The sequence below is a fragment of the Triticum dicoccoides genome, chromosome 4A (assembly GCF_002162155.2).
Source record: "Triticum dicoccoides isolate Atlit2015 ecotype Zavitan chromosome 4A, WEW_v2.0, whole genome shotgun sequence".
NCBI lineage: Eukaryota > Viridiplantae > Streptophyta > Magnoliopsida > Poales > Poaceae > Triticum > Triticum dicoccoides.
Window position 1 is genome coordinate 577,064,180 of NC_041386.1, and position 15,474 is coordinate 577,079,653.

At 45.9% G+C, this 15,474-nt stretch overlaps 1 protein-coding gene across 1 annotated transcript; it reads right to left on the reverse strand.

The window, feature by feature from the left end:
- Positions 1 to 1,027: 1,027 nt before the first annotated feature.
- LOC119286886 (threonine dehydratase 1 biosynthetic, chloroplastic-like) lies at positions 1,028 to 7,778 on the reverse strand. Its single transcript, XM_037566355.1, has 9 exons — positions 7,350 to 7,778; positions 5,376 to 5,555; positions 5,012 to 5,281; positions 4,553 to 4,759; positions 3,652 to 3,900; positions 3,501 to 3,574; positions 3,226 to 3,343; positions 1,747 to 1,881; positions 1,028 to 1,494 (listed from the first exon to the last, which is right to left on the reverse strand). The coding sequence occupies exons 1-9, from the start codon at positions 7,761 to 7,763 to the stop codon at positions 1,339 to 1,341; spliced, it is 1,803 nt and encodes a 600-aa protein (XP_037422252.1). The 5' UTR covers positions 7,764 to 7,778; the 3' UTR covers positions 1,028 to 1,338.
- Between the last annotated feature and the right edge of the window lie 7,696 nt (positions 7,779 to 15,474).

A 15,474-nucleotide genomic window follows, 5' to 3' on the forward strand; every position in this document is an offset into this window, starting at 1 on the left:
GAGCGGAGTGAAGTGGTTAGGGTTGGGCGAATGGAGACGAATATATGTGGGGTCAGGGTGGTTCGGCGTGGGGCCGGATCTGACGTGACGGGCGCGCTCGGCCTCCTCATATCCATTGAAAATTTGAATTAGATATAAGGGGTGCCGGTCAGCCCGGACATTTAAGGCCGGTATATCATACTCCTTGCCAGGAATACCCGTGACGCAATCACACTAAGCCACCGAGGGATACATCCTCTGGCATTGTCAGCCTCATTCGAGGATACATTCCATTGTGTCATCTTAACGGCAACGCTACAAGATTTCAAACCATGCAGGAGAGCAGCATGTAACTCATTAAGAAGGAGATTACAACATCAAAGACAGCACCACCATTACGACGCCACAGATGAAATAATACCACTGCAACGCCACTGATGGCACGACAGCACGACCCTTAAGTCGCCGCAGATGGCACAACCAAAACCTCATCACCACAAACAAACAAACAAACAAACAAGAACGACGCATACCACCCACAACCAGAGATGAAACCCAAGCACACTAACTGGCATGGAGCGACGACTATCCGTAGCAGGACCTGCAGCACCAGGCAGAACACGACCAGAACCACTAGCTGGGCACACGCACCGCCATGACAGCAACAACCAACAACACCAGGAGAGCCCAACATGCTTGAATGAAGCATAAGCGCAAAGAAAAGACGGCCACAGAGACCGCCGCACAGGCAAACCAAACCGGACCGCCGAGACAGCAGCCACCCAACCGTCCGGAGAAGGGAAGATCCAAGGAAGGGGATCAACCCCGGCGACGGAGGCTACTAAATTCCCATCCAAATCCAAAAGAAAAACGATACAAAAGCTTTTCAGGACAACAATGTTTTTCAATGAAAATTTGCAGATTCGCCTCGTAGCATACACTACATCTATGTTCTTTCTTCAGAATTTTTGAAAACTTTGGGAGGACTGCTAATGCAAGACAGACCTAAAAATAAGGCATCAAATGATGATTCAAGTGCGACGCAACGCTCAACAACATTTGATCTTGGATTGGATCATCACTATCATTATCATTATTCATGAATTCTTGGTGCCTCACAAGCATACAAAACAAGAGATTTAGCCCCACAGGCGCAGAGCAAATACACCACACATTACTACAACAAATAACTTGTCGACGGATGGCACACTAACAGTTCTACACAAACAGGTACGACAAGGGTTTTATTCCAACATGAGAGAGCAAGCCACACTAACAATCCTACCTAGCATTGGGTCTTCTCCTTGGTAAGCCACACTAACCATCGGTTGGATTGGTGAGAGTCAGCCGCATCAGAGATCAGACCTTATTGGGGCTGCGCAAAAGGAGATGATATATCTCGTTGTTCATCTCAGACATGTATTCATACCCAAGATTGTCGGCACGACTCCTGAATTCACCGACGTCCTCCGGTGGCACTTGTATGCCAACTAATACGTTTGCTCCGCTTTCGCCCTGCCAAAGATAATGAGCTCACTGAATGTGTACATTTGCAGCTCTTCTGGACAGTCTAAAAAGGATGATTTTGCATTGTTTGGCTATACACTACTGTGACAATCCGTGTATCCCATTTTAATTTTCTGTGGAAGATTTTCATCCATTTCTACGTTTGAAGGTAGGTGGCATATGATAATGTTATTAGATCTATGAGATTTCATACAAGGCCACTATCATAAGAAGGCCGCTGACAGAACTAAAATAACATACCTGTGCACGGTAATGGAAAAGGCTGATGTTCCATCGGGGGCTCAATGTATCCAAAAAATTCATAAGAGCACCTGGCCTTTCTGGGAAAATAAACCGGTAAACAAGTTCGTCTTTTACTTCTGACCTGCCTCCAATCTGAAAATAGATATTCAAGGAATGATAAGACAACGACATACAGTACATAATTTTAATATAAAATGGCCAAAACAACATTAAAATAAATAGAATAGGCTCATTCAACTCTTCAAGGCGTACATAATCAAGACAATCATTTCTGTGTCTCATATATCTTTTGATGTCAACATTTCTATTTGCAAAGCAACATCAAAACCACTCCTCGCAGGATTTTTGTTATTTCTTTCTTTGAATATCTCAGCAGGATTTGAAGTACAGAAAGAAACAAGGGATCAGATGTTTGATCTGTTGAATGCTTGCAGCACTGCACAATTACATATTTATCGCTACAGTAGTTTTATGCAAAAAGAATGCAATATAACTTCTGTTCTGCAATTTTTCTTTACCTAACTTTTTTTCCTTGGAACTACAGACACGTCAAAGGAACTGTTGCAGCAAACGCCTTTTGAGTATATATGAAGAATATATACATATTTCTAGGAGTATGGCTCTGTATACTTGTTCCTATTACTCATGATACACAAGAAACTGAGTCTAGCCAGGTTGGCGAGAAGTCTGTACAACCCCACCACCCAATTATGAGTCATCTTTGATGCGTAGGGTGCTTGTCACCTTCTTAATGTCAAAATACACGACCAAGTAAAGGAAAAATCTCTGTAGTGGCTTGCCCGGGCGAAGGACCTGGGAGCTCAGGTAGCTTAGAGCTGACCGATGGAAGGTGGTTCAAGTCATCATGGTTCTGTTCTAGGATTTCTTTTCCTTGTACAGTTTTCTAGGTCATCTCCATTTTTAATTTTGTCATGCGTGCTGTAAAGTTCATTTCCCTTCTTAATTCATTGAAGTGCAGTATCCCCTGCATGATCACTAAAAAATTAGTGGGAAAAACGTAGTCTGCCCACAATAGACCCAGTTTTCCAGAACTGGCAGAGGCAGAGAAGAGCACAATAGTGAGAAGATGTTTAACAAGGACTAAATGAATGTAATGAAGTTTGCAACATTATGCTCCATGATGGAAAGACAATAGAGTTGATTATATCCATTCAGCTCAAATTCACCCAAACATTACATCTATGTTTTAGATCAGTCCGCAAATCATCCTAGCATGTTGCAAATGGAATATTCATGAAGTAAACCTTAATATTACCATAATGTGACTGGTAGTAATTACAATCTCCGTCCCATATAAATTGACGCTCAAACGGATGTATCTAGACGTATTTTAGTGCCAGATACATCTGTTTGAGCGCCAATTAATATTGGACGGAGGGAGTATTTGTCAACTGTACCAAAATAATGTGTTAATGGGATATGAGGCTATCACTGTGGCAGAAAAATTTAACTTACAAAGTATCTTAGGTGGTCTTTTGCGAGATCATTGTCAGTAAGGTTCACAGTCTTAAGTTCTGATGATTCCATGCGTTCCACCATTGCTTTAAGCTCATGGTCAGTATAGATGCCAACACTGCAATACAGAAAAACCATATAGATTAGCGAGGAGAATGTAAAAAGTCACTGTCTCTATGTATGAGTATTTCTATCCCGTCAAGGTTCTAGAAAAAGTAATCAAGAAACAATAAACCGGCACATGAACAAGATTATTGAAATTGTTATCCGAGTACCTGTAAAGAACAAGGGCTTCTTTTCCGTTAGAATCATATCTGTATTTGAATTCAGTAATATTCATCCGGCCAACCTGCGGAACAAGAAATCATAAGAAAAGAAACAGAATATAAACTATTATGTGTTGATAGAAAAAATCATGATGCATACCAGTTCTGCAAACTTTTTGAAGCTTCCCTGCTCCTCTGGCAAAAATGTAGCTAATACCGCCTCTCGTTTTCGACCAACGTCAGCAAGCTCAGTTACTAATCTAAGTCTATCAAAGTTCATATTCGCACCACTACTTATTGCAACCACAGTTTCCCCTTTCAAACCATAGTGTTTGCAGTAAGCTTCAGCCCCTGCCAAGGCAAGGGCCCCAGCAGGTTCAAGGATATTCCTGTTCTCCTCAAACATATCCTGCACCCACGAAGAACAACATTTTCAGTATGAAAAAGATTATCAGTGCAGAACATCCACAGCAATATAGCATAAACAGTCAACAAGCATGATGGCAGTAAGATTGGAATAGAACAAACTGCCATGGGAGAATTTCCAGCATCCTACTTTTCAGCAATATTAACAGGATACCTATGCGTAGTAAAAAAAAAAGGGCAACCTGGTGCATGTAGCTCCCGCTTGCGCAGGGTCCAGGGAAGGGTCCGACCACTTTGGGTCTATAGTACGCAGCCTTTCCCTACATTTCTGTAAGAGGCTGTTTCCAGGACTTGAACCCATGACCTCATGCGTAGTAAATTAAAAAAATACATTGAATATCAATATCCACACGAATAATTGAAAGCTCGAAAACTAGATCACCTTCTCCACTAGAGAGTGATTAAAACATGTAACTTTAGAAAGTTCTCCAGCTGGTGGATTACATGGACAGACCATTGGATCACAGAAAATTTTTGTAAGTAGGATTTTTTTTGTGCATTGTATGCTGAGCTTTTATTCAAGTAAATTGAGCAGTGCAGACTTACAGTGACAAAAAAAGGTCACTGTTCAGTAGTAACACATACATTTAACATAATGATGCAGAGCAGACATAGAATAAACTGATCATTCTCACCTTTATTGAAGCACAAATAGCATCTCTGCTGACCAGGACAATGCCATCTACAAGTTCTTGACACAAGCGAAATGTCTCCTCCCCAACAACTTTGACAGCTACACCATCAGCAAACCCTCCAACATGTTCTAACACGACCCTCTGGCCATGACACAAGGACAATGCCATGGCATTTGCATCTGAGGGCTCTACTCCAATTATTTTGACCTGTACCAGAACTGTTGTAAACATACAAGAAAGTGACACCCTGAATATGAATATTGTACTCCAATGTAACCAAATGATGTATTGAGTTCAATCTGGAGAAGGATTACAGTTAGGCGATTGGATGAAAAACAATTGAACCTCCAAAGCGCACTTAAAACAAAGCCATTTAATTTGATGCCATTTACAAAGAACTTGGGTGTCTTGCGATATTTTTCATAGAAGAAGAAAATACTCCTGAGCTTGAAAGCTAACCTCAGGGCGGACCCGTTTCACATAGGCAGCAATGCCAGCAATTAATCCACCACCTCCCACAGGTACAAATATTGCATGTAATGGACCTTGCAGTTGACGAACAATTTCCATGCCAACAGTTCCTTGTCCAGCGATGATGTCGGGATGGTCAAAAGGAGGTATGAATGTGCGGCCTTCCTGTTCACACCGTAATTTTGCATATGACTGAGCTTCATCATATGAGTCTCCCTTCAGAACTACTGTCGCACCCAATCTCTCCACTGATCGCCACTGGACTAAGTTATATGTTAGTAGCTGGTGATAATAACGTAAATATACCATGTATAACATCATATTTAGGTAATGGCATCGAGAGAATGATGACCTTGATTTCTGGTGTTGTCACAGGCATGACAATAACGGCATCACAGCCCAGTTTCCGGGCAGAAAGAGCAACTCCTTGAGCATGGTTTCCAGCAGAGGAGCAGATAACACCATTGTTCAACTGCTCTCGGGAGAGCTTTGCCATCATATTATATGCACCTCTCAACTTGAATGAAAACACCTATGCATGAAACAAACAAATTTACCTAGGTATGAAAATAGCCATTGAAGGAGCCAGTAACAGCTACATGTGCAATAAATAAACACAAAAAGTAGAAAGCCAAGCATTTGGTAAACAATAAAGCTAAGGGCAAGAGGACACTATAAATTATACAATATATCAGAAATATCCATGAGAGATAAAGTTTTCAGTTTGCACCTAGGATACCCCTACCCCTCTCTCTGATACCATTATGTCAATCATAATAACACTAAATGATCTGATATATCAGATTAGAAACTTCCACATGCCCTAAACTTCCGTTGTTCAACAAATTTTAATATTAAGCTCACAATAAAATACATTTTAAATGAGCAAAACTCAGTTGTAGCTGAGAGCCTGAGACCAGGGATGGTATCCAGGTAAAATGCACTTTCAGAAGAACTTGTACACAGGTTCGGTTACAACAGTGGTTTGAGGCTTTGAGTTTGAAGATACTGCTAGTAGTATTTGCTATTCTGATGCATATTGTTTGCTACGGAAGTATGAATACAAAATGGTACTTGCTCTTCCAGCTCTCTACACAAGATTATCAATTTCAGAGGAGTTGTGCCTGTTTTTGTTCCAGATGTTTGGAAGCTGCAAAATCACCCTAGGATTCAGATTTTCTTGTGGTTAATGTTCTTGAACAATATTATGACTAGGGACAGCTTTTTACAAAAGTAACGGAGAAAATCCCTGAATGTGTGCACTGTTCTGAAACTGAATCAGGGCACCACCTACTTTTTACTGTATTGTAGCTAGGTTAAGTTGGGAAGAAATAGCCACCAATACAGGCTACCTGTATTCAGGTTTCTGACCTTTTTATCTGTGGCTACTTCCTGGTTAAGTAACAACTAACAAGAGGTTTAAGATATTCAGTGTTACTTCTGCAGCAGTTCTGTGGAGGGTCTGGAATTGCAGAAATAATAGTGTTTGACACTCCGCCCTGGGTTATAATATGAAACAGATGTGGAGGCTCATAGTGCAGGCACTCAGGAACTGGAAGGCGTCTTTCAAAGAGGGAGATGCAGAGGAGTTGGGTCAGCTGAGAGTAATCCTGCGCAAAAAGATGGCAGAGTAATTGCTGTCAACTGGAGGTTAACAAGGCCTACATCTGCTAACCACCTTCTGCAAGCACCTCCTGAGAGAGGGGAATGTGGAGCGAAGCTCCCCTTCAAGGTTACTGTGCTACTAGCCAGCTCTGGATGCTTGCAGTGCAGACTGCCTGACGATACTTCTTTGGCCTTTCAAGGTATATGCACGCCCAAATAATCCCAGCTGGATTGTGGGCAAATAATCCGAGGTAACGGTCATCAAACTAGCGGTCTGGTGCTGCTGGACCTGAAGATATGGCCGGAGACCTGAAGCTGGGGGTGCTCGCTGCCTCTCCCCTGCAAGAGCAAGCGCTGGGACTCAAGACATGGGCGCTGAAGTGATTGATCATGTTTTGACGTGGCCGGCCAGCGTACTTGAGACCTCTGACGCGGCGGTGCATTTCAAATCACAAAACACCACGCTAACCCCCTACCGAAATGACAGTACTGTCCGAAACCTCCATTATTGTCGAGGAAGCATGACAGCAACGCGTCGACGCCGAAGGCGCGCGAGGAATCTAAACAGTAAGCATCATAGGCAAAGGCAAAACCCCCGCAAAGCCCACACCAATCGAAGTTCTACCAGGGTGCAACAATTCGAAAATGCGAGAATCTCCCCACGCGGACGATTGCCTGCATCGTTCTAAGGTGGCGGTTGATTGATTGATTAATCGATTACCGGCTGCAGGTCCTCGCGCTTGATGTGGAGGCTGACCCCGAGGCGGTCGGAGAGCTTGGCGGCGCGCTCGAGCGGGGTCTCGACGGCCACGTCGTAGACCTTGGAGGCGAGCACGGCCGTGAGGTACTCCATGGCGCCGGGCCCGTCGAGTCCCCCCTCCTCCCCCGCCCCCGCCCCGCGGCCCGGCACGCCCACGAGCGCCCCGCTCGCGCCCTGCAGCGACTCGGGCACCACCCGCATCAGCGGCGCGGGGGCCAGGGGCGCCAGGTCGGCCCTGAGGGGCGCCGCCGCCTCCGGGGACGTCGTCGCCGCGGCGGACGCGGCCACCCGCGAGGGCGGCCGGCCGGCGACGCGGCGGGACGCGGCGCGGAAGGTGGCCGGGGACGGGGAGGAGGAGGTGGCGGCGGCCGCCATCCTGGGCTGGCTTCTCGTCGGCGCGGCGCGTGGGTGGAGGGAGGGAATGGGGGGAAGGTGGTTTCGCCGCAGGAGCGCGTCACGGGGGCGCGGGATATGGTGATGTGGCCTGGGCCTGGGTGGGGCCGGGGGAGATCGTGCCGTCGGCGTTTGTGGGATCGAAATTGCGCGGGCGCCCCTTTTTGTTGGCGCTTCTGCCGTCCTTTTCGCGCCCGGCGCAGGACCATGCTGACCTGCTGCTGCGGCATGTTTAACTCGAGCTCCAATTGAAAATGAACGGCACTCTCGAAAAAAATTGAAAATGAGCGGAGCTTGGATATTTCGTTTCATTACTTATAGTTGTTAATTAATTAAAAGTAAAATTTTCAACAAAAGGGGGGAAGACCTGTCCTTACAAGGAATTGCTTGAAAGAATAAGAGTCGCGAACAAGTATTTGAAGAAATCAACACTGTCTTCCTTCTGCATCCTTTGCGAGCAAAACTCGCTGCCGTCTTTGGGCCTTCCCATTCCCGGAGCAAAACTTGTTTAAACTGAAGAGCTTGTAGAAGCAGCAGCCGACAAGTCACCAGTGACTACGAACCGGAGAGATCATCGTCCAGGAGAGTTCGGCACCGAGGAGAGATAAAAGATAATCTCAACTCCAGTCCAGACATAGAAGGGGAACACAAACCTCGCAAGTTCCCTCATGAAGCGGTATGTGGCTGAGCTTCATCGCGGGGAGACGGAGAACAAAAACATGTTGCAATATCATCCCTTCAGTAGGCCGCCATCGCCATGAAGAAACACTAATCATGCTAGACCGACTGCCCAACGGTTTACACCATACTCCGACTCCTCGACGCCACTCCAAGGAAAGGCATCGACATGGAAAAGTTGGGGAACCATTATTCCATTGTCGTTATTGCCCTAACTTTATCAATGACAAAAAAGCTTGAAAAGCCTACAAAACACGAACCGTGACACTCAGATTCGGGTCCCCCCACCCTCCCACACGGGGAGCGGTTAGGAAGGACAAGGAACCCGCTGGGCACCTACAAGGTCAAGAGAAAAGCTAGCCGCCGCCTCTCTGTGAACCCTAGGGAAAAAATGGTGCGGTAATTAGAATGCTCGTAAAATTTCCTATCAACAAGAGAAAAAACGAGGCAAATGAACATTACGACATGCCAAAATGCCGGCTATAGTGGAGCATGACCGTCAATTAGGGCCATATGAGTCTACTCCGATCTTGATGGCAAGATTCATTAGAGATATATGAGCGCAAGGGCTCTGTTGATGTCATCCACCACAACATGGTAGCTCCGACTTCATAGTGTCGATTATAAACCGCGTCTTCACTTGCCATCATCATCGTTGCCAAATAGGTCTCTGCACTATTAAAGGTGGGGCATATGTCTCGAGACCCACAAACATGCATGCCATGCCCAACACCATCGTTATCCAAATCCGACTCCAAAGCGGTGCCTTCAACATGGAGAACAACACATCAACACCAATGCGCCGCTACTATCATCCGATCGAAAGCATGTGTCTAGGGCTCTGCCGGAGCCTCAAATTCTCCTCAGTAAGAACTTTGCCTCTTCTAGAATGCGACAAGAATCGAGTCGAGGCGCATTGCATACTAAATGAGCGGCGAGTAATATAAATCAGAGAGAGCGCATGATTTGGCATCCCTTCTAATTAATTCTATCACGAGAAGCAAATTGTTGTGTGGAGGAATCAATATCTAGACACAAGCCAAGAGGCAGATCTTGCGCGACTTCACTAGATCGTACTATAAAACTAGCACGCATCCTGGCTCCCGGGACTCCGATGCGGCACGGTTTTCAGCTGCTGCTGCCGCCTAAACGGACAACGGCTAACTGTACTCTATACTTCTATAGTCTGCTGACGCCGGATCATGTGCATGTGAGTACGTACGCACGTACACTTACCCCTATGAACGCACACACGCACATCCTACCTCTATGAGCACCTCCGAGAGACTGAGCCGGCATATCATTTTGAGATTTACGAAGTCACCGCAGGTACCTCGTCGTCGACGGGAACGTCTCCTCCCACTGAAAGCATATCGCCGGAAATCCTGAAATAAATCCAGAAATAATGCGAGCATCAGGATTTGAACCCTGATGGATTGGAAATACCACTGTCCACCTAACCAACTCAACCACAGGTTGATTCATATACATACACACGTTTGACGATTGACACGCACCACCATTAGTCTCAAGCTACGGATGTTGTTTTATCAATGGCGGATTTGGATTGTTGCTGCGGTACGTGGCCATACCAACAGTAAAATATGTATTTGCGATAAAGAAAAACCAAAGTGATGGCTACAACGAGCCTACCAGTGTTGTCAGGTAGTAGGGGAAATTGAACGTTGAGACCAATGGTAAAAATACATCCAAAGGGGACACGTCTACTCAGGTTATTTTTATCTATATGGCAGGAATCTCGTTGCATTTGGTCTATACAATGGCCACCCCATGACATGTTCATACTTTTAAACAGTTAGGGAGCAGATTTGCGTCGTGGACAGGCCCGGATTTCGAGCGGAAATATTTGTCAGCATTTCGATCATATTTAGCATCTCCCACCAGGATCGATGCCACTTGTTTACTGATCTTGCTCGCCTCAACTATGTGGCAGAGCAAGCTTTGTTAGGGCATGTACAATGATGGCATATGGACACATATACCTCATGACAAAAAATAATTTGAGACATCTATATTTAATTTTTCTTCCTAATGCAAGCTATCACTAATGGGTCTCATTAAGATTACATTTATTTTTTCTCGCAATGCAAGCTACCACTAGTGGGCCTCATTAAAAAATACTCCCTCTGTAAACTAACATAAGAGCGTTTAGATTACTAAAGTAGTGATCTAAACGTTCTTATATTAGTTTACGGAGGGAGTAGAAAATAAAGACTCTATTTTTCATTCCAATCTTTTCAGTTTTTGTCACCGGACCACACTTTTTCTCTTCAAGCACCCGCCTTCTGGAGAGGATCCCGCTTCCCTATCCGAACCTACTTTACGTCATATCCGATCTTACATGGCATGCGAGGCATCATCTTGAGGCTATGCATTGTACATGCCCTTACCAGTCTCTACAAGTGTTGCCCCAGTCTCTACAAGTGTCTTCGATTGACTGACGGTTTTCCTGCATAAAAGCTGCAAACCACCTCCACTATGCCTGCTGAAAGCAGATCATGTTTCTTACTCTACAAATTGACCACAACACAGCTGAGGGTTATAGCTAGCATACTGAAAACGGCATGGCAGAGATAGTGTACGGGTGCATGGTCTAATGTTAGTGGCAGAACTAGATAATTTACCAGCAGAAAAATGTTTTGCAGTGAAAAAAAAAACCGGTTGAATCTTAGACAATGGTTTCCGATTAGACAAGCGAGCACCATCATTACTTTTGTTTTGAAATAATTTAGCGTTGTCAGGTTGCAGTAAAAAGATGAGCAATCAAAAAGTTATCGCTGGATTTGGATTCTACAATTGCCGACACGAAACAGTGACAATGATTTAAAACAGCCGCACACCAAGTCTGTATACGGGAAAGACTCGGATTTTGCCGAAATGTTTTGTTCTTATTTCATCTATACTATGTAGAAATTGTGCGAGAACGGAAACGTCTTACCTCGATGTGAGACGACGTGTTGCATGTTATAGGCAGGGGCGCAGGATCCCTGATAGCGCATACATGCGGCTGGAGAGAATCGGAAGTACAACTTGAAGAGGAAGAATAGAAGAGATAAGGCTAAGCTAGTTACAAGACATAAGAGATAACAAGCCGGCCTAACAACCTCTATACATATCTACGTTGATCTCCACGAGAATACATGAGTCCTGCACATATACGCCTTGTTTGACACCCTCTCTTAATCACAACTTCATTAAGTTGAGATTATGCTTGAAGTCTTCGAAACTCCTTACGGGCAGGGCTTTTGTAAACCCATCTGCCACTTGATCCCGTGAATGGATAAAGCGAATGTCCAAGAGTTTATCAGCCACTCTTTCTCTGACAAAATGAAAATCTATCTCGATGTGTTTTGTTCTGACATGAAACACTGGATTTGCAGACTGATAGGTGGCACCAAGGTTATCACACCATAAGCATGGAGCCTGAGAGCTTTTCACACCCAGCTCCTTTAAGATAGACTGTATCCATATAATTTCTGCCGTTGCATTGGCCAAAGCCTTGTATTCTGCTTCAGTACTAGACCTGGAGACTGTAGCCTGTTTTCTGGCACACCATGATATGAGATTGGGTCCAAAAAATACTGCAAAGCCACCAGTTGAGCGTCTGTCATCCAAGCATCCTGCCCAATCTGAGTCAGAAAAAGCACTGACAAGAGTAGAAGGTGACTTGCTGAAATTTAGTCCAATATTCAGAGTATATTTGACATATCTGACAATGCGCTTGGCAGCAGTCATGTGAACTGTAGTGGGTGCATGCAGAAACTGACATACTTTGTTAACAGCAAAGAAGATGTCTGGCCTGGTCAAAGTTAAGTACTGAAGTGCACCTACAAGACTTCTGTATTTTGTACTGTCTTCTGGACTTAGGAGTGTTCCCTCTGTAAGAGATAATTTTTCTGTACTAGAGAGAGGAGTGGGTGTGGGTTTACAACCTTGCAAGCCTGCCTTCCTTACCAAATCTGTGGCATATTTTTCCTGAGAGAGAAGTAACCCATCATTGTGCTGCTTCACCTCAATTCCTAGGAAGTAATGTAATTCTCCTAGATCCTTGAGAGCAAATTCTGCACCTAACGCGTTGTTTGAAGCCCTTCGCAACGATGGACAACAATGGACAACACAAGACGAATGGTAGCAGCTTTTACAACTGGACTAAAGGTGTCTTCATAGTCTATGCCATACCGTTGTTTGAAGCCCTTCGCAACGAGTCTAGCCTTATAACGTTCAATGGTTCCATCAGACTTTCTCTTAATTCTGAATACCCACTTGCAGTCAATGAGGTTTTTACCTTGCTGTGGAGGAACCAAATGCCACGTTTTGTTTCTTCCAAGAGCCTTATATTATTCAAGCATTGCCTTTTTCCACTTTTCATCAGTAAGAGCTTCTTCAATTGTGTTGGGCTCACCTGGTTCACTTGTGGAACAGACTAGGCCATATTTGATTAGATTCTTATAATTTTTCGGTTGAAGTACCCCTTGTTGTAGCCTTGTGCGGCGTGGTGGTGATGCAGCAGGATCCGTAGCCGCAGAGGATCCCGCAGGAGCCAAGTCAGCGGCAGAACCCGAGGAGGATCCGCCTGCCGCTGCCAGTTCGAGATGAACAGGATCTTCTGTGGCGGCGACTGGAGACGATGGTGAGGAAGGAGCCACAGAAGATCCAGGGCAGCCACTCGGCTCATCATGAGCCCATGATGGCGCGGGCCCGTCAGAATCCGGGGCTGGTCCCGCGTCCGCCCGACGCGTGACGGCGCGCCGCTTGTAGCAGACCGGTTGGTCCACAAAGCGTGTGCGGTCTGGGCCATCGTCGCGCTGCCGCGTGGCAGCTGAAGATTGGCGCGGGCTGGGAGGCGCGTCTCGCCCTGCCGGGGAAGGCCGCGCGTCACGCCGCGGGTCGCTGGCGCCCGTGCGCCCGACAACGCCTGGCGCGTCTGGCCCATCTGGCGCGGGCGTGTGGTTGGCGGCTGGAACGGATCCCGGAGAGGATCGCCTGGGCGTCTGCAGCTGCAATCCCGAGGGAGATATGCTCCCCTCGCCGCGACACATGCGATGAAGGTCGTTTGAGGTGATTTCTTCGCCATTTTCATCTCTGTTTCCACTGTTTGGTGCTCCTGTAACATTATCAGATGACTCATGCGCAGTGTTAAGAGGGTTAGCCAACATATGATCATCACAATTATTAACGCCCCCTTGATCATAACCGGAAAGACTAGGAGGGAGCAAAAGAATTTCTTTTTGGAGGAGCGCACCGACATTAGGATGAAGATCTGAAAAAGGGAATTTGGTCTCATCGAAGACGACATCCCGTGAGATGTAAACGCGACCAGTGGAGATGTCAAGGCATTTTACACCCTTGTGTTGGGCACTGTACCCAAGAAAAGCACATTGCATGGATCTAAACATGAGCTTACGTTTGTTGTAAGGGCGTAGGTTAGGCCAGCATGCACACCCAAACACACGAAGTGTGGAATAGTCCGGCTTGACATGAAGAAGCCGTTCTAATGGAGTGTCATTATTGATGACTCGACTTGGGAGCATGTTAATGACGTGAACAGCAGCAAGAAACGCCTCATTCCAAAACTTCAATGGCATAGATGCATGAGCTAGAAGCGCAAGGCCAACCTCAACAATGTGACGGTGTTTGCGTTCGGCCGAGCCATTTTGTTGGTGAGCGTGGGGGCATGACACATGGTGTGAGATGCCAAGCATTTGGAAGGAGTTCAACTTCTCGTATTCCCCTCCCCAGTCGGATTGAACAGCAATGATTTTGGAGCCAAATTTACGCTCAACAAGTGCTTGGAAATTTTTGAACACTTGAAAAACGTCGGATCTTTTCTTAATAAGATAGATCCAAGAAAATTTGCTGTAGTCATCAATAAAGCTAACGTAATATGTGTGTCTATCAACGGAGCTAGGAGCAGGGCCCCAAACATCAGAAAAGATTAATTGTAATGGTTGAGTAGAGACACTAGTAGAAATTGGATAGGGCAATTGATGACTTTTAGCTCGCTGACAAGAATCACAAATAGTTTCAACATTGCGCTCACCAACATACGGGAGCTTATTTCTCCTAAGGAGTTTTTCAACTAAAGCAAAAGAAGCATGTCCTAAACGATCGTGCCATCGTGTTGACGAGAGTTTGACAACACCAAAAGCTTGTTTATTGAGTCTTGTGCGCTCCAGAATCAACGGGTAAAGCCCTCGAACACATCTACCGCGATAGAGAATTCTCCTCGTGGCCTGATCCTTGATAAAAAAGAAATATGGATGAAATTCAAGAAAAACATGATTATCAAGGGCAATTCTATGAACAGAAAGGAGACTTTTATTGGCACTAGGAACATGCAAGATTTTCTTAAGATGAATTTTTCTTAGGGGGGTATTAAAAATTGAGTGACCAATGTGGTTTATCCTCATACCTTCACCACTAGCTGTGTGGATTTGGTCCTTGCCGCGGTATTTCTCCTTCATGGTCACCTTCTCAAGTTCATTGGTGATGTGGTTGGTGGCACCACTGTCGACGTACCAGTTGGTGTCGATCCCATAGGAGCCATCCGCAGCAGCAACAACTTTGTCTTCATCTTGGGAGGAGTCGCCATCATCGTCGTAGCGGTACCAGTAGTCTTTGGCCGTATGCCCTAGCTTACCACAGATTTGGCAGCGAGGTGCATCCGGGCGTGATCTGGTGGAGCCGCCGCGGCGGCCCCTGTTGTTGCCAGAAGAGGGCCGTCTGCCGCCGCCGCGAGTGGTGTTGTTGCCGTTGCCCCCGCCAGAGGCCTTGCCCTTGTTGCGAGGTGGTCCGCAGTGATGAGAGGAGCCGCCGCCACGGCCGCGGTAGGCGGCGTTGGCAGACGACTTGAAGCCGCCCGAGGACTGGAAGAGCGCCACATGCTGATCAAAGTTGCTCATCATGGAGAAGAGCTCATCGATGGAGACCGGCGTGGTGCGGGCGTCGAGGGCAGACACCAGGGGCTGGTAGTCCATGTACAGCCCATGGAGAA

Excerpts from the sequence above, each read along its gene's own strand:
- LOC119286886 (XM_037566355.1), bottom strand. The coding sequence starts at position 7,763 with ATGGCGGCCGCCGCCACCTCCTCCTCCCCGTCCCCGGCCACCTTCCGC. Across the intron at positions 5,282-5,375 it reads TGACAACACCAGAAATCAAG|TGGCGATCAGTGGAGAGATT; the intron begins GTCATCATTCTC and ends AACTTAGTCCAG. Across the intron at positions 3,575-3,651 it reads TCAAAAAGTTTGCAGAACTG|GTTGGCCGGATGAATATTAC; the intron begins GTATGCATCATG and ends CTTGTTCCGCAG.